Source organism: Eurytemora carolleeae, unplaced genomic scaffold (genome assembly GCF_000591075.1).
Source record: "Eurytemora carolleeae unplaced genomic scaffold, Eaff_2.0 scaffold327, whole genome shotgun sequence".
Classification (NCBI taxonomy): domain Eukaryota; kingdom Metazoa; phylum Arthropoda; class Copepoda; order Calanoida; family Temoridae; genus Eurytemora; species Eurytemora carolleeae.
In genome coordinates this window covers 54,722-67,675 of record NW_019396260.1, presented here as the reverse complement: position 1 = coordinate 67,675, position 12,954 = coordinate 54,722, and the positions used below count along the sequence as shown (strand labels likewise).

Here is a 12,954-nt window from a genome sequence, read left to right as displayed (position 1 = left end):
ACACACTCAACTATATATCCTCCTCTTCCTTCACACACTCAGCTATGTATCCCCCTCTTCCTTCACACACTCAACCATATATCCTTCTCTTCCTTCACACACTCAACTTTATATCCTTCTCTTCCTTTACACACTTAACTATATATCCTTCTCTTCCTTCACACACTCAACTATATATCCCCTNCACTTACTCATTCAATAACTACAAGTACATGCACTTACTCATTCAATAACTACAAGTACATGCACTTACTCATTCAATAACTACAAGTACATGCACTTACTCATTCAATAACTACAAGTACATGCACTTACTCATTCAATAACTACAAGTACATGCACTTACTCATTCAATAACTACAAGTACATGCACTTACTCATTCAATAACTACAAGTACATGCACTTACTCATTCAATAACTACAAGTACATGCACTTACTCATTCAATAACTACAAGTACATGCACTTACTCATTCAATAACTACAAGTACATGCACTTACTCATATAATAACTTCAAGTACATGCACTTACTCATATAATAACTACAAGTACATGCACGTACTCATTCAATAACTACAAGTACATGCACTTACTCATATAATAACTACAAGTACATGCACGTACTCATTCAATAACTACAAGTACATGCACTTACTCATTTAATAACTACAAGTACATGCACTTACTCATTCAATAACTACAAGCACATGCACTTACTCATTTAATAACTACAAGTACATGCACTTACTCATTCAATAACTACAAGCACATGCACTTACTCATTCAATAACTACAAGTATATGCACTTACTCATTCAATAACTACAGGTACATGCACTTACTCATTCAATAACTACAAGTACATGCACCTACTCATTCAATAACTACAAGTACATGCACTTACTCATTCAATAACTACAAGCACATGCACTTACTCATTCAATAACTTCAAGTACATTTTCAATTTTTAAGTTTAGGAAAAGGGTTTTTAACTATAGAGTTTCCCTTTTTTCGGATCAATTTGGTTCCGTAAAGCTTACGGAACCTTTCCGGAGGCTAAAAATGATAAACCAGTAAAAACCTTTGGAAATTTAAGGTTAAAACCTTTCCTAAATAAATTAAGAAGAAATATGGAATAACCGTCAATTGTAAACTTTTTTTTTCAAAAGTTTTTAATTTTCTTAACGGCTTCAGAAAAAGGTTCCGTAAGCTTTACTGATCCAACTTGATCCTTAAGAATTTGGAAATCCTAATTTCAACTCATTTCTGATCATCAACCCGTAATAATTTTTGGATAATGTGAGAATTAATTATCTAAAACATCTACCACTTCACCTGTTCTAACTGTGTAATCTATGAACATTACCAACAAGAACCCATACTCATCCCTCCGCCCGGAGTAATTGAGACGGACTTGGATAATAGGGATTGGAGAAGGGTCTGGGACAAGGTCGAATGATATTATTTAAAAATTCAAGAATTTACAGAACAGGGAGAAGATATATTTTGAACTACAATTTTATTGAAAGAACAATTATAATGAACGAATGATTTTATTGAATGGACGATTTTACTGAAAAATTGTTCAGTGAGAAAACGAATGAAATAGTTCAGACCTTTCTTGCGTGCTTAGCAACAATTAATACAGTTTGTATGTTTCAAAACAGTATGAAAAGTTTTCATTTGAAGATAAGAATGATGTTGTGTATCCTTCAACAAGGTATAAACATTTCAATCAATATGACATCATTGAAATATTAAATCAACTAATTGTAATCTAGATTTTCTAGATTCTAAATGAATGTCCACTTCTGACTTTATTCATACCTCACTCGAGAGTGGGAAGAAACGGTTCTTCTCAATTCTTTGATCAAATTTTTCCAAATATCCTGCATATATTTTTTTCTGTATAAGATTAATGTAAAAAACGCATCATTGAAATATTCAAATCTTAAATTGTCTCCATTTATCCTTAAAAATAAATTATGATAACAAAAAATCATGAAATGATATATTTTAGTAATAATATAAAGAATATAAAGAATCCATAGACGCGGCTTAAATTCATTGAATTCGGACACATGTGTTTTAACTCATTAAACTTAACATGCCCTAAACAGCCGATCCTTTATAATCTGAAGACATTAAATGAAGAATTAGAATCTACCTTATTAAAGTATTAAGCAAACAATTACTGATGGGCATCATTTTGATGTCTGTCTTAAATATTTTAATAACCTAACCTAACCTATTTTAGAATTGTATGCCTGATATGTTTGCTTTTTTTTGTACTTTTTTCCACTCTATTATTAACCATGATTAATGATATTAACCAAAGCGGTTTTTGCAAAACAATTGTCAGAAACATTTTGTTAAATATAAAGTTAACGCAAATCAGACTTTTCTCTGCCTTAAACATCTTAGATTCTTCTAGAGCATCTTTACAGCCAAAAACCTTGAATGTGTAAAACCAAATCTCAAAACAATGACCCAACTGGGTTTGTATGTAAGGAAAGTTTAAATAGAAATTCAGGAAAAAATGGGAAATCATGAAGAAAAAACAAACAATAGCAAATTTAATGAGACCTCCTAAAATCCAAATAGAATTAATAGCACCTTCATATAGGACTGTTTGACTTTTTTCAGTTCATTTGTTAATGATAAGATTATTTAACAGGCTTATCAAGGAGCAATTCATTTTTAATATTGTTTTCTGTTGGTTAGTCAAACTGGCATTCATTCTTGATCTTGCTTTTTTAACTATGTTGATAGTAGAGTTTTGGAGTGAGGCATTTATTACATGAAGATTTAAAGATGCAGGATACAAGGTAGGATTACAGATACAAAATAAAGGATTATTTCTTGAACATTTTTTTAAGTAAACAACGAATTAAGAACCTATGGCCGATGAGGCTATAAATACAGGTTAAGATTTAATCTATATACAGGGTTACCCACAAAGGATGAGACTCCAGTGACAGCTGTACTGTCTATTTCCTTATATTCATAATTTCCTGCAGCTGTAAACTTCATCAAATAAGCTATCTTATGACCAAACTCCTGGCAGAATATGTGATGGAATCGTCGTATTTTATTATTGCTTAGTTTCCATGCAAAGCTGGGTTCCGAAGCTAGTACTTTAAAGAACTATAGAAATGAGTGTTCAAGCTGAATCAGAAGTTTGTTCTTTAACCCTACAGGATTAGTCTGGCCGGACTGAAAACCAAATCAATAAACTGATCATCACGAAACTAAGTGAATTCTGTACTTTTTACTGTAAACTTATAATGTATCTGTGATTGTACCGAATGTACCATGTACCATGTACCATGTACCATGTACCATGTACCATGTACCATGTACCATGTACCATGTACCATGTACCATGTACCATGTACCATGTTCCATGTACCATGTACCATGTACCATGTACCATGTACCATGTACCATGTATCATGTACCATGTACCATTTACCATATGTACCATGTACCGTGTATTTACAATTTACGTACTTCACAATTTGTCTGTTATTTTTAAAAATAAATAACAATCAACTAATATAATAACCTGTATAAAAATGTTGTATATTTCAAGACAAATTGAAATTTTTGTCTTAGCATATTTTATGTGGCGTGTCATAATTCATAAAGAATTTCAACTTTTGTGAGATCAAGGTTGTTGGAAATATACCTGTTTTTTTCTTGAAAATTAAGTACCTACATAGTTTCTCTTCAAAAACGCTTATAATTGTGCATAATGTTGTAGATAATGTTGTTTACATCCTGAGCAGATAAGCCAATCCTTTATAATCTGGAGTCAATCCAGTAATCTTATCATTAGTTCCATGCTCTACTCACAGATACAAAATTACGTGGATTTTTTGTTTAAAGATTGAAAATGTACAGAGCTAGTTAATCAATGAACAGGATATTTCACAGATAGAACATTTAATAGACAGGACATTTCATAGATAGGACATTTCATAAACAGGATATTTCATAGATAGGACATTTCATAGACAGGACATTTCATAGATAGGATATTTCATAGATATTTTTAATAGATAGGGTAACTTTTTTTATTAAGTCATACCCTGCAATATCTCTCTGATTTTTACTTTACATACCATCCATATTTTAGCTTTCAACTGATAGATTGTTAGCAAAACAATATATTCACATGCATTTCAAACTAATCACATTTTCTGAAAATGTGACACACGTTTTTAATAACACAAAACTTTAAATTGTCTCTGAAAAAATGCTTTTTATATGAAATCACTTATGAAAAATCTGCTCTGTCTGTGAAATGTCCGATCTATGAAAAGTCCTATCTCTGAATTATTTTTTCAATAAATGTCCTATCTATGAAATATCCGGTGTATGAAGTGTCCTGTCTATGAAATGTCCTGTCTATGAAATGTCCTGTCTAGGAAAATTCTTTCTATTAAATGTCCCAACAATTTTTTTAAGACATTCAACAAAATGAAGTAGATTATTCTTGCTTTAATATTCGCTTTGAACAGGCCAAATTCAAGTTTCAAGTTTTGACCTAAAATAATTTTATTTATCAAAATCAAAAACATGTAGATATACTGTAAAGTGATAAACCTTCCTTTTCCTGCTTCTGCAATCTCAGTCTATTCCATTTTTCATCTGTAGTCAAATTGTTGTGGTAAATCTGTATTTCAATGCAGATCATAGCCTGATTACCACTTGCATTTTTTTTTAATTCATACTTGAGGAGTAAGTGGCAGACTTTTTTATTTTTGCTTCAAACCTTCAATTCAGTTTTTTCATTATGCAATTATTACATTTAATTTAAACCTGTAAATTCCTTGTGATACTAAAATTTATATATTTAAGTTCCAATTTTTTTTAAATCTTAATTATAAACTATGGGTTCAAATTTTCCAATCTTTGAATATTGGGTTAAACACTGTGAATATACATGTAGAAATTTTCATTTTAGAACTCTGCACCAAATCATATTTAGTAAATTCTGAATCAACTATTTTTTCAGTTAAATAATTATTTTCAATTCTAACATATATATTTAAATATATTTAAAAGGTAACTTTTAAAATAAGATTTTTGCAATGTTAAGTTTTTTTTCAGATCAACTGTTTTTACAAAAATGGGAGGTGGACCATCAAAAGAAGAACTTGAAAGTCAGGAAACTGAGGAGGTACAAAAAGAGTATGCAGAGAAGGAGAAAATTAGGGCCGAAGAGCTCAGAATAAGAGAAGAAAACATCCAAATGGAAAAGGAGAAGTTAGCAGAGGAGACTAGGAAATCCCTAGTGAAGGAAAAGCACCAGCAAATACTGGAACTGCAGAAGCTAGAACATCAAAAGTTGAAAGAGGAAATTGAGAAAAATCAAAGTTTGGAGGAAAGTAAGCGGGAGTTTGAAATCCGAAAGTTGAGAGAGGAAGCAGATTCAGAATTGAAACAATTGCAGCTGAAACAAGACACGGAGTTAGAGTTTAACAAAAGGGAAGAAGAGAGACAGAAAGAAATTGAAAAGAATAGGAATCAAACTGAGTTGAAAAGAATTGAGTTAGAAGGCAAGATCAAGAAACTTGAGATAGATACTCGTAAAAAAACAGAGATAGTAAAGGAGAAAATTATCAAAGATTGTGAAATAGAAAAGAAAAAACTTGAGGAAGAAACAAAAAGGAAAAAACAAGAGCAGGAAATTGAACTCGAAAAGGAATTAGAGTCAATGAAGATGGATATAGAACTGAAAAAATACACAATGGAGAATGAATGCAAGATGGATGAACAGGACAAGCGGGCAAAACTTAAAACTGAAATGGGACATGCTAAAATCGATGCTGAGAAAAAGATCAAAAGCCTTGAGATTGAAGGAAGATCAGCTGAATCAAAGCACACAACGATAAGGATTGCACTCATTATATTTGCTGTTTTCATTGTTGCTGTAACATACCTGGGCTATGCTTACATCTTAACTGAAGGAGAAGTTCGGGTGAGTAATTTCATTTCTTAAAATCAAGATAAATTATTCCTATGCTTCTTTAACTTTACTGTTGGTGTAAATATTGTTTTGCAGATGAGTGAGATAAGAGGCAGGCTTGCTATAGAGCAGAATCACCAAAATCATCTGCTAGAAGGGGAGTGGAGGATTTTTTGATGAGGATGAGGTCTTCATAGAAACTGTTCCAGAGGATGTATCCGACACTTAATTTTAAACAGAGTTTTAAGTTATCTGCATTTAATTTCAATAATTTCTATTAAACATTGATTCAAAATTTTTAATGATTGAATAACATTAAAAACATAAAATGTGATAAATCAAAGGTTAAACCTTTTTCTTGATTTAATAAAAGGCATTTGAACAGAGTAAAATTTTCTTCTTACAAAGTTCTTTCTAAATAATGTAAACCATTTCTGTAATTCAGCAATTTGATTTTAAATTTGATTTTTGACTTGGATATATCAAAGACATTTCAGTTGATTTATTTGTTATCTATTTCAAAATATTTAGTTCTAATCATTCAGTCATGAGTGAGGGTAAGTGCCTATTTTTTAGTGGCTTATTTTACTTGCAAAGTAAAAATACTAATGCAATGAAAAACAAAAGCCATAAGAATTCATTTTATGGAGCCATGTTTTAGTCCCTCCATAGTTTACATGTTCAACTTAGTATCAATGTAGACAAACATTTCCTCTCTTACTAGAAACCCAACTTGATGATGAATCAATACATTGTATATTCCTCTTATTGACTAGGCTCAAGGCAAGAACAAGAGACAAGAGAGAGCGAGCAGCAACCTTTTAAAGGTCATGCTGTAAACTGTAGTCCCTACAGCTCTAACTGTGCTAGACCTAACTCAAAAGGTAATTATCTACAGTTGGTCAAATTATCCACTAAATGAAAATATTTTTGATTCCTCTAATTGACTAGGTCCCAGGCAAGAACATGTAAAAAGAGACACTGATTACCAACCTTCTTGGGGTCCTGCAGTTAACAGTAGACTGGAAACACTAGGTAAGTATCAACACTTGGAAAATTTTCATCTAAATGAACATATTTTGAGATACTCTTAATAACTAGGCTCCAGTTATGAACAAGAAAGAAGAGAGAACTGTTATCAAAATTCTGAGTGTTCTGCAGTTAACAGGAGTCACTGCAGCAATTATAACAGTAGATCAGATTCAATATTAATAATAAAATACTTGGAAAAATTATCCTCTAAATGAACGTATTTTTAATATTCCTCAATGTTGAAAAGTCCCAAGTTATGAACAAGAAATAAGAGAGAATGATTACCAAGGGGGTCATGCAGTAAACAATTATCCTGACAGCTCTAATTATCCTAGACCTAACTCAATAGTTAGATATTAACAGTTGGTAAAATTCTTCTCTATAGAAACATTTTGTTAATCTTTCCTATTGACTAGGTCCTAAGCATGAACAAGAAAGAAGAGAGAATGATTACCAAACTTCTGAGGGATATGTGGAAAACAGTAGTCCCCATAGCAATGCTTACATTAGACCTAATTCAACAGGTAAATGTAAAAACTTCCTTTACATCATCATATTTTAATTCCTCTGATGGACTAGGTCCCAGCTAGGTATAAACAAGAAAAAAGAGAAAACAATTACCAAACTTATGGGGGTTACAAACTAAACTGTAGTCCCCACAGCTATGATAACAGATTATCAGATTCAAATGGAATTGGGTAAATATCATAATTATCCTTAGCATCATTATATTTAAATTCTTTTGATTAAATAGGTCCAAAGCAAGAACAAGTAAGAAGAAAGAACAATTACCGAACTCCTGGGGGTCATGAATTAAAACAAAGTTGCCAAATTAATGATAGCAGTAGACCAAATTCAATAAAATCAAATAATAAATTTGTTTCTAAAGGCCCCTGATTGACTAGGGACCATGCTAAATCAAAACAGACGGCAGACCAATTACTAACTTTTAGGGAGTTACACAGCATCAAACAGTAGTCCCAACAACAATGATAAGCCCAGACTTAACTTAATAAGTAACTATTAGCAGCCAAATTATCCTCTAAATGAATAATCAACATATATTTAATGTCTCTGCTTGATTAGGCCTCAGGCATGAACAAGACAGAAGAGGCACTGATTACCAGCCTGATAGGGGCCAGGCAGTATACACTAGTCCTCCCTCTAGGAATCATTATGATCGTCCGGAAACAATAGGTAAAACTATGTTGATTTAGGGTTATTATTCATAGTTTAAATGTTTTACTTAATATCAATGTAGACAAACATTTTCTTTCTTACTAAAAACCCAACTTGATGATAAAGAGATTGTTTTTATTGATAAGGGTCATCCAGGTACAACTTATTATGCTATTTCCAATCAATTTATCATTATTTACAATTTACTTCTAACTCTTTACAGAATGTGATAATATCCTAATAATTTGAATATTGAATTAATATACTAAACTGAATAGAATTGGCTCCAGCCAGAATCAGTAGCTGAAGTAAAGCCAGGGTCAAGTTTTGAAGAAAATACTGTTTTGGCATCAAACAGCTTTAAGCATCAAGAGCAGACATTTAAAAATTTAACTTAAAAACCATAGTATGAATCAATTATGGTGACTGCATTTAATATAATAAATATCTATATTAATTGCATTTTTAATTCATGCCACTATAAACACCTTAGGTGATCAGCAGGCACTGGATAATTATCAACAGTTTGACATAGGTATGATCAGTTACATAAATATCAAAGTAACTAACTAAAGGACTTTTTAAGGATATGTTATTGAGCAGGCCAGCAATACTTGGATGAGTTATTACAACCCATGGACAAAAGATACTAAGAGTTCAAAAGAAGAGAGGGAAAAAAGGAATAAGCTAGAAAAAGTAAAACGGGAGCAAGAAGAAGCTGAAGAAAAGAAGAAAGAAGAACAACACCCCAAGGAAAGAAGTAGAGAAGGAATAAAAAGTTGCTAAAATTATCCTTTAAATCAATACATTGTATATTTTAGAAGTACATTTATTGCTTCTAGATTTAAATACATATTAAATAAAGAGTGTATAAAAGGAGAGGAAGTTGAGAAGGTCTTCTCCGGTTCCAAGATCCGACACAACTCCTTTACGGGGATTTCATCCTCTACAGAAGTCCCCCTAAGTCTCGAGCATAGAGGTAGTCGAGACTGATACNCCAGGACAAGGGTGATTTGAGTTGCTTATGAGTTATTGATCTTCCCCCACCTCACCCCACGTCATGATCAACCTTAAGTAAGGCTGGCCATTGGACATTGGGTCCAGAATCAGTAGCTGAAGTAAAGCCAGGGTCAAGTTTTGAAGAAAATACTTAAAATACTTAAAAAATAAAAGTATGAATCAATTTGGATATATGTTAGTCATAGATTAACTATTTCCAGGTTTGCAGAGTGAGCAAGATGAAAATTATAGTCATTTAGGTCAGCCAGAAGTGATAAAGACAAAAAATGGCATATTTTGGTATGGCGGGGAGAGTAATGCATATAAACCTTTAAAAGAACCAAGCCCTATAAACAATTTAGGTGATCAGCAGGCACCGGATAATTACCAACAGGATGACATAGGTATGATCAGTTTTGTAAATATTATCAAAGTAACTAACTGGCTCATACTAAATCTAGAATAAAAGTTACACATAATACTTTTTTAGTATATTTTATAGAGCAGACCAACAAGGGTTGAAAGAGTAAAGTTAAAAATTTAACTTAAAAACCATAGTATGAATCAATTATGGTGACTGCATTTAATATAATAAATATCTATATTAATTGCATTTTTAATTCATGCCTCTATAAACAATTTAGGTGATCAGCAGGCACTGGATAATAATCAACAGGATGACATAGGTATGATCAGTTTCATATCAAAGTAACTAACTGGCTCATACTAAATCTACAATAAAAGTTACACATAAGACTTTTTTAGTATATTTTATAGAGCAGACCAACAAGGGTTGAAAGAGTAAAGTTAAAAATTTAACTTAAAAACTATAGTATGAATCAATTTGGGTGACTGCATTTGATATAATATCTGTATTACTTGCATTTTTGATTCATGCCTCTATAAACACTTTAGGTGGTCAGCAGGCACTGGATAATAATCAACACATAGGTATGATCAGTCTCATAACTCTCAAATATAAACAGATCACTACTCGGATTTTCAATGATACTAAGAAGTCAAAAGGAGAGAGGGAAAGAAAGAAAAAGCTAGAAAAAGAAAAAAAGGAGGAGGAAGAAGCTGAAGAAAGGAGGAAAGAAGAACAACGCTACAAGGAGAGAGAAGAAGAAAGAAGGAAGAAGAAAGAAGAGAGTGATAAACTTATCCTTGAGCTGGAACTAGAGAATCAGAAAATTGTAGAACAGAGACGATTAAGGTTGGAAGAATTGAAGAAAGATGCTGAGAGAATTAGAAAAGAAAATGAGCAACGCGAAAATGAAAATGTTAAAGTCAAGGCTTCACTTCTAAGGAAAATTAAGTTTGAGGCTTTTATGAAAGACATTGAAGATGCCAGAATTAAAGTTGAAGAAAAAAAAATCAATGACCAGAAGAAACATGTTTTAGAAAAACAGCAACAGGTAGAGTTGAGACAGAAGATCCATGAAGAAGAGTGGATGAAGAAAGAAAAAGAGTGGATGAAGAAAAAAAAAGAGTTGATGAAACAGGAAAAAGAGTTGATGGAAATTATGAAGTTTAAAAAATTAAGAGAAGAACTGGAATTAGCAAAGGATAAAGAAGAGAAAGAAAGAGCACTGGCGGAAACTGAAAGGATGATTATTAGACCTGAGAAGAAAACTGTTTATCAAATAGAAGATCAAAACAGGAAATGGCAACAAATGCAAGAGGAGCACGATAAAAAAATGTCGGATAGAAAACAGAAATATGAAAACTGGCGTGAAGAGCATCAAAGGGAACAAGAGCATCAGAAAGAAGAATTACAGAAGCTAGAGTTGTTACAAATGAAAGCAGCCAGATGGCGTTCTTTCTGGACTATATGTTCACTTTGTGGAATTCTCCTTACCATCATGATGTTTATTCTTCTGCCAATTGTTGAAATTCAAGTAAGATATTCATTTTTTACCTAATCAGTAATAATTCATAATTTCTGGTTTTACAAAGCTTATTTACAGCATGGGGACCAATAAAACTTTGGAATATGAAAATGGCTATTAGACAATTAGACTATTAGACTATTAGACTATTAGACTATTAGACTATTAGACTATTAGACTCAAGTTTATAAGATTGCTGAAATGTTCTCTTCCTATTCCACAGTATATGAGTACCAAAGATAGATCATGCATTTCTTATAAAAATTAAAATACAAAAAGTTGTTGAATGAATAATATCTAATCCATGTTTACAGATTGAGGGTTTAGATGAGATGTTTGAGACGTTTCTTAACATAGTTTTCCCCCCTCAAGAGCTGGTTCCTAAAAAATTCAGACTAGAGCATAAAACTGATCTCTAAACTCTGAACTCAACATTTTGAAGAAAAAAAATCATTACGTTTGAAGGTTAAAATAAGAATATTGTTATTTAGAAAGACCAATCTTTTTTTACATATTAACTGATTTATCAAAGATTTAATAGAAAACCGACTTAAAAAAGGCACTATCTCCTGCAATTAGCCTAAAACTGTCTACGTAAAGTTATACTTTGTTTTTCACGCCACTTTAAAAATGCATGATTTTCCTTAAGAATTGAAAGGGCCTCTATGTATTTGTTTTATTTGTGAAATTTTTAAAACATTCATTATATTATGTTGTTATTAGTTTTTTTACATCATAAATTTAATAAATATTATTTTATGATTACAACTCGCCGATATGCTGATAAAATAATATACATCATAAATTTAATAAATATTATTTTAATTAGCCTAAAACTGTCTACGTAAAGTTATACTTTGTTCTTCACGCCACTTTAAAACATACATGATTTTCCTTAAGATTTGAAGGGCCTCTATGCATTTCTTTTAATTCTGAAATTTTTAAAACATTCATTATATTATGTTGTTATTAGTTTATATACATCATAAATTTAATAAAACTTTATTATTTTATGATTACAACTCGGTCGATATGCTTATAGAGTAGCTTATCCGTCATAAAGAAATAAACCTTATCAGACAAGAGAGGTATTTATTTCAGATTCTAGTTGCCACTCTGAATGATTTAAAAAAATATCCATAATTATATTCATATTTTGTTTATGAAATAATACCATGTTACCCGCTCTTAAGGGTTTAAGGACCTATATGACTATGAATTGTCGACTCAGAGTTATGATAAAAAAGCATTCATTCTTTATTTACCAAGCTTTTAGAATAAACATCATTACATGGATTAACACTGAATACTAACCACGTAGGAAAAATCGTCGCAAACTTTTTAAACGAATTCCATTATCATAAATTCAAAACATTTTTTCTTTCACTCGGTCCTTTCGGTTCCTTCTATTTTCAGTCCTTTCTTTCTATTTCTCTTTTTCTTTCTCTTTCTCTTACACTAGAGGGAAAAGGAAAATAAATATAAAAGGTTTCATATCTTTACTTTACTTGTATAGATTTTTTTAACATTTATTACAAAAGAATTCTTTTTTTTTAATAATTTTGATATGGCCTTCATAGACCAAAAACTGCACTTCAAAAAAATTCATGCAGCATGCCACACCTCATTTGATGCTGACTTCAGATATTTTTTATTTTGGGCTCTAATCTCACATAAGAATAATCTAACAGGAAACCATGTTTTATTTGATATTTTTACTGTTCTCTGAACTTTTTTTTCCATTTTTCTAAATCTAGTAATTGTCGACTTTCCCTTGGTATAGACATATTTCACACTTCTTACTCCTTCACACTATTTTTGTTCACTTCTATTAGATAACACCCGTCTTCTCCATACCCCCCCTTTGAAATATCA

General features: G+C 31.4%; 3 protein-coding genes across 5 annotated transcripts; all 3 read left to right on the top strand.

Annotated features, from left to right (window-relative positions):
* Nucleotides 1–5,120: 5,120 nt before the first annotated feature.
* Nucleotides 5,121–6,311, top strand: LOC111699576 (golgin subfamily A member 6-like protein 22). 2 transcript variants are annotated; one of them, XM_023470280.1, is made up of 3 exons: nucleotides 5,123–5,176; nucleotides 5,213–5,989; nucleotides 6,074–6,311. In XM_023470280.1, the coding sequence occupies exons 1-3, from the start codon at nucleotides 5,138–5,140 to the stop codon at nucleotides 6,152–6,154; spliced, it is 897 nt and encodes a 298-aa protein (XP_023326048.1). In that variant the 5' UTR covers nucleotides 5,123–5,137; the 3' UTR covers nucleotides 6,155–6,311. The 2 variants fall into 2 exon arrangements, with proteins under 2 accessions (XP_023326047.1, XP_023326048.1); XM_023470279.1 differs by having other exon boundaries at nucleotides 5,121–5,989.
* LOC111699577 (uncharacterized) lies at nucleotides 6,306–9,178 on the top strand. Of its 2 annotated transcripts, XM_023470281.1 has the most exons (8): nucleotides 6,306–6,534; nucleotides 6,754–6,861; nucleotides 6,929–7,012; nucleotides 7,079–7,168; nucleotides 7,426–7,533; nucleotides 8,096–8,206; nucleotides 8,682–8,723; nucleotides 8,775–9,178. In XM_023470281.1, exons 1-8 carry the CDS (start codon nucleotides 6,525–6,527, stop codon nucleotides 8,972–8,974), a joined length of 753 nt encoding a protein of 250 aa, XP_023326049.1. In that variant the 5' UTR covers nucleotides 6,306–6,524; the 3' UTR covers nucleotides 8,975–9,178. The 2 variants fall into 2 exon arrangements, with proteins under 2 accessions (XP_023326049.1, XP_023326050.1); XM_023470282.1 differs by lacking the exon at nucleotides 8,682–8,723.
* A 232-nt stretch (nucleotides 9,179–9,410) lies between these two features.
* LOC111699578 (vicilin-like seed storage protein At2g18540) lies at nucleotides 9,411–11,880 on the top strand. The gene is made up of 4 exons (XM_023470283.1): nucleotides 9,411–9,591; nucleotides 9,832–9,873; nucleotides 10,103–11,088; nucleotides 11,394–11,880. Exons 3-4 carry the CDS (start codon nucleotides 10,141–10,143, stop codon nucleotides 11,496–11,498), a joined length of 1,053 nt encoding a protein of 350 aa, XP_023326051.1. The 5' UTR covers nucleotides 9,411–9,591; nucleotides 9,832–9,873; nucleotides 10,103–10,140; the 3' UTR covers nucleotides 11,499–11,880.
* The last annotated feature ends 1,074 nt before the right edge of the window (nucleotides 11,881–12,954 follow it).

Bases quoted from the DNA above. Each gene is read 5' to 3' on its own strand.
- LOC111699576 (XM_023470279.1), top strand. From the start codon at position 5,138: ATGGGAGGTGGACCATCAAAAGAAGAACTTGAAAGTCAGGAAACTGAG. The intron at 5,990-6,073 runs GTGAGTAATTTC...ATTGTTTTGCAG, and splicing joins TAACTGAAGGAGAAGTTCGG to ATGAGTGAGATAAGAGGCAG.
- LOC111699578 (XM_023470283.1), top strand. From the start codon at position 10,141: ATGATCAGTCTCATAACTCTCAAATATAAACAGATCACTACTCGGATT. The intron at 11,089-11,393 runs GTAAGATATTCA...CCATGTTTACAG, and splicing joins TGCCAATTGTTGAAATTCAA to ATTGAGGGTTTAGATGAGAT.
- LOC111699577 (XM_023470281.1), top strand. The intron at 7,013-7,078 runs GTAAGTATCAAC...CTTAATAACTAG, and splicing joins CAGTAGACTGGAAACACTAG to GCTCCAGTTATGAACAAGAA. The intron at 7,534-8,095 runs GTAAATGTAAAA...CTGCTTGATTAG, and splicing joins CATTAGACCTAATTCAACAG to GCCTCAGGCATGAACAAGAC.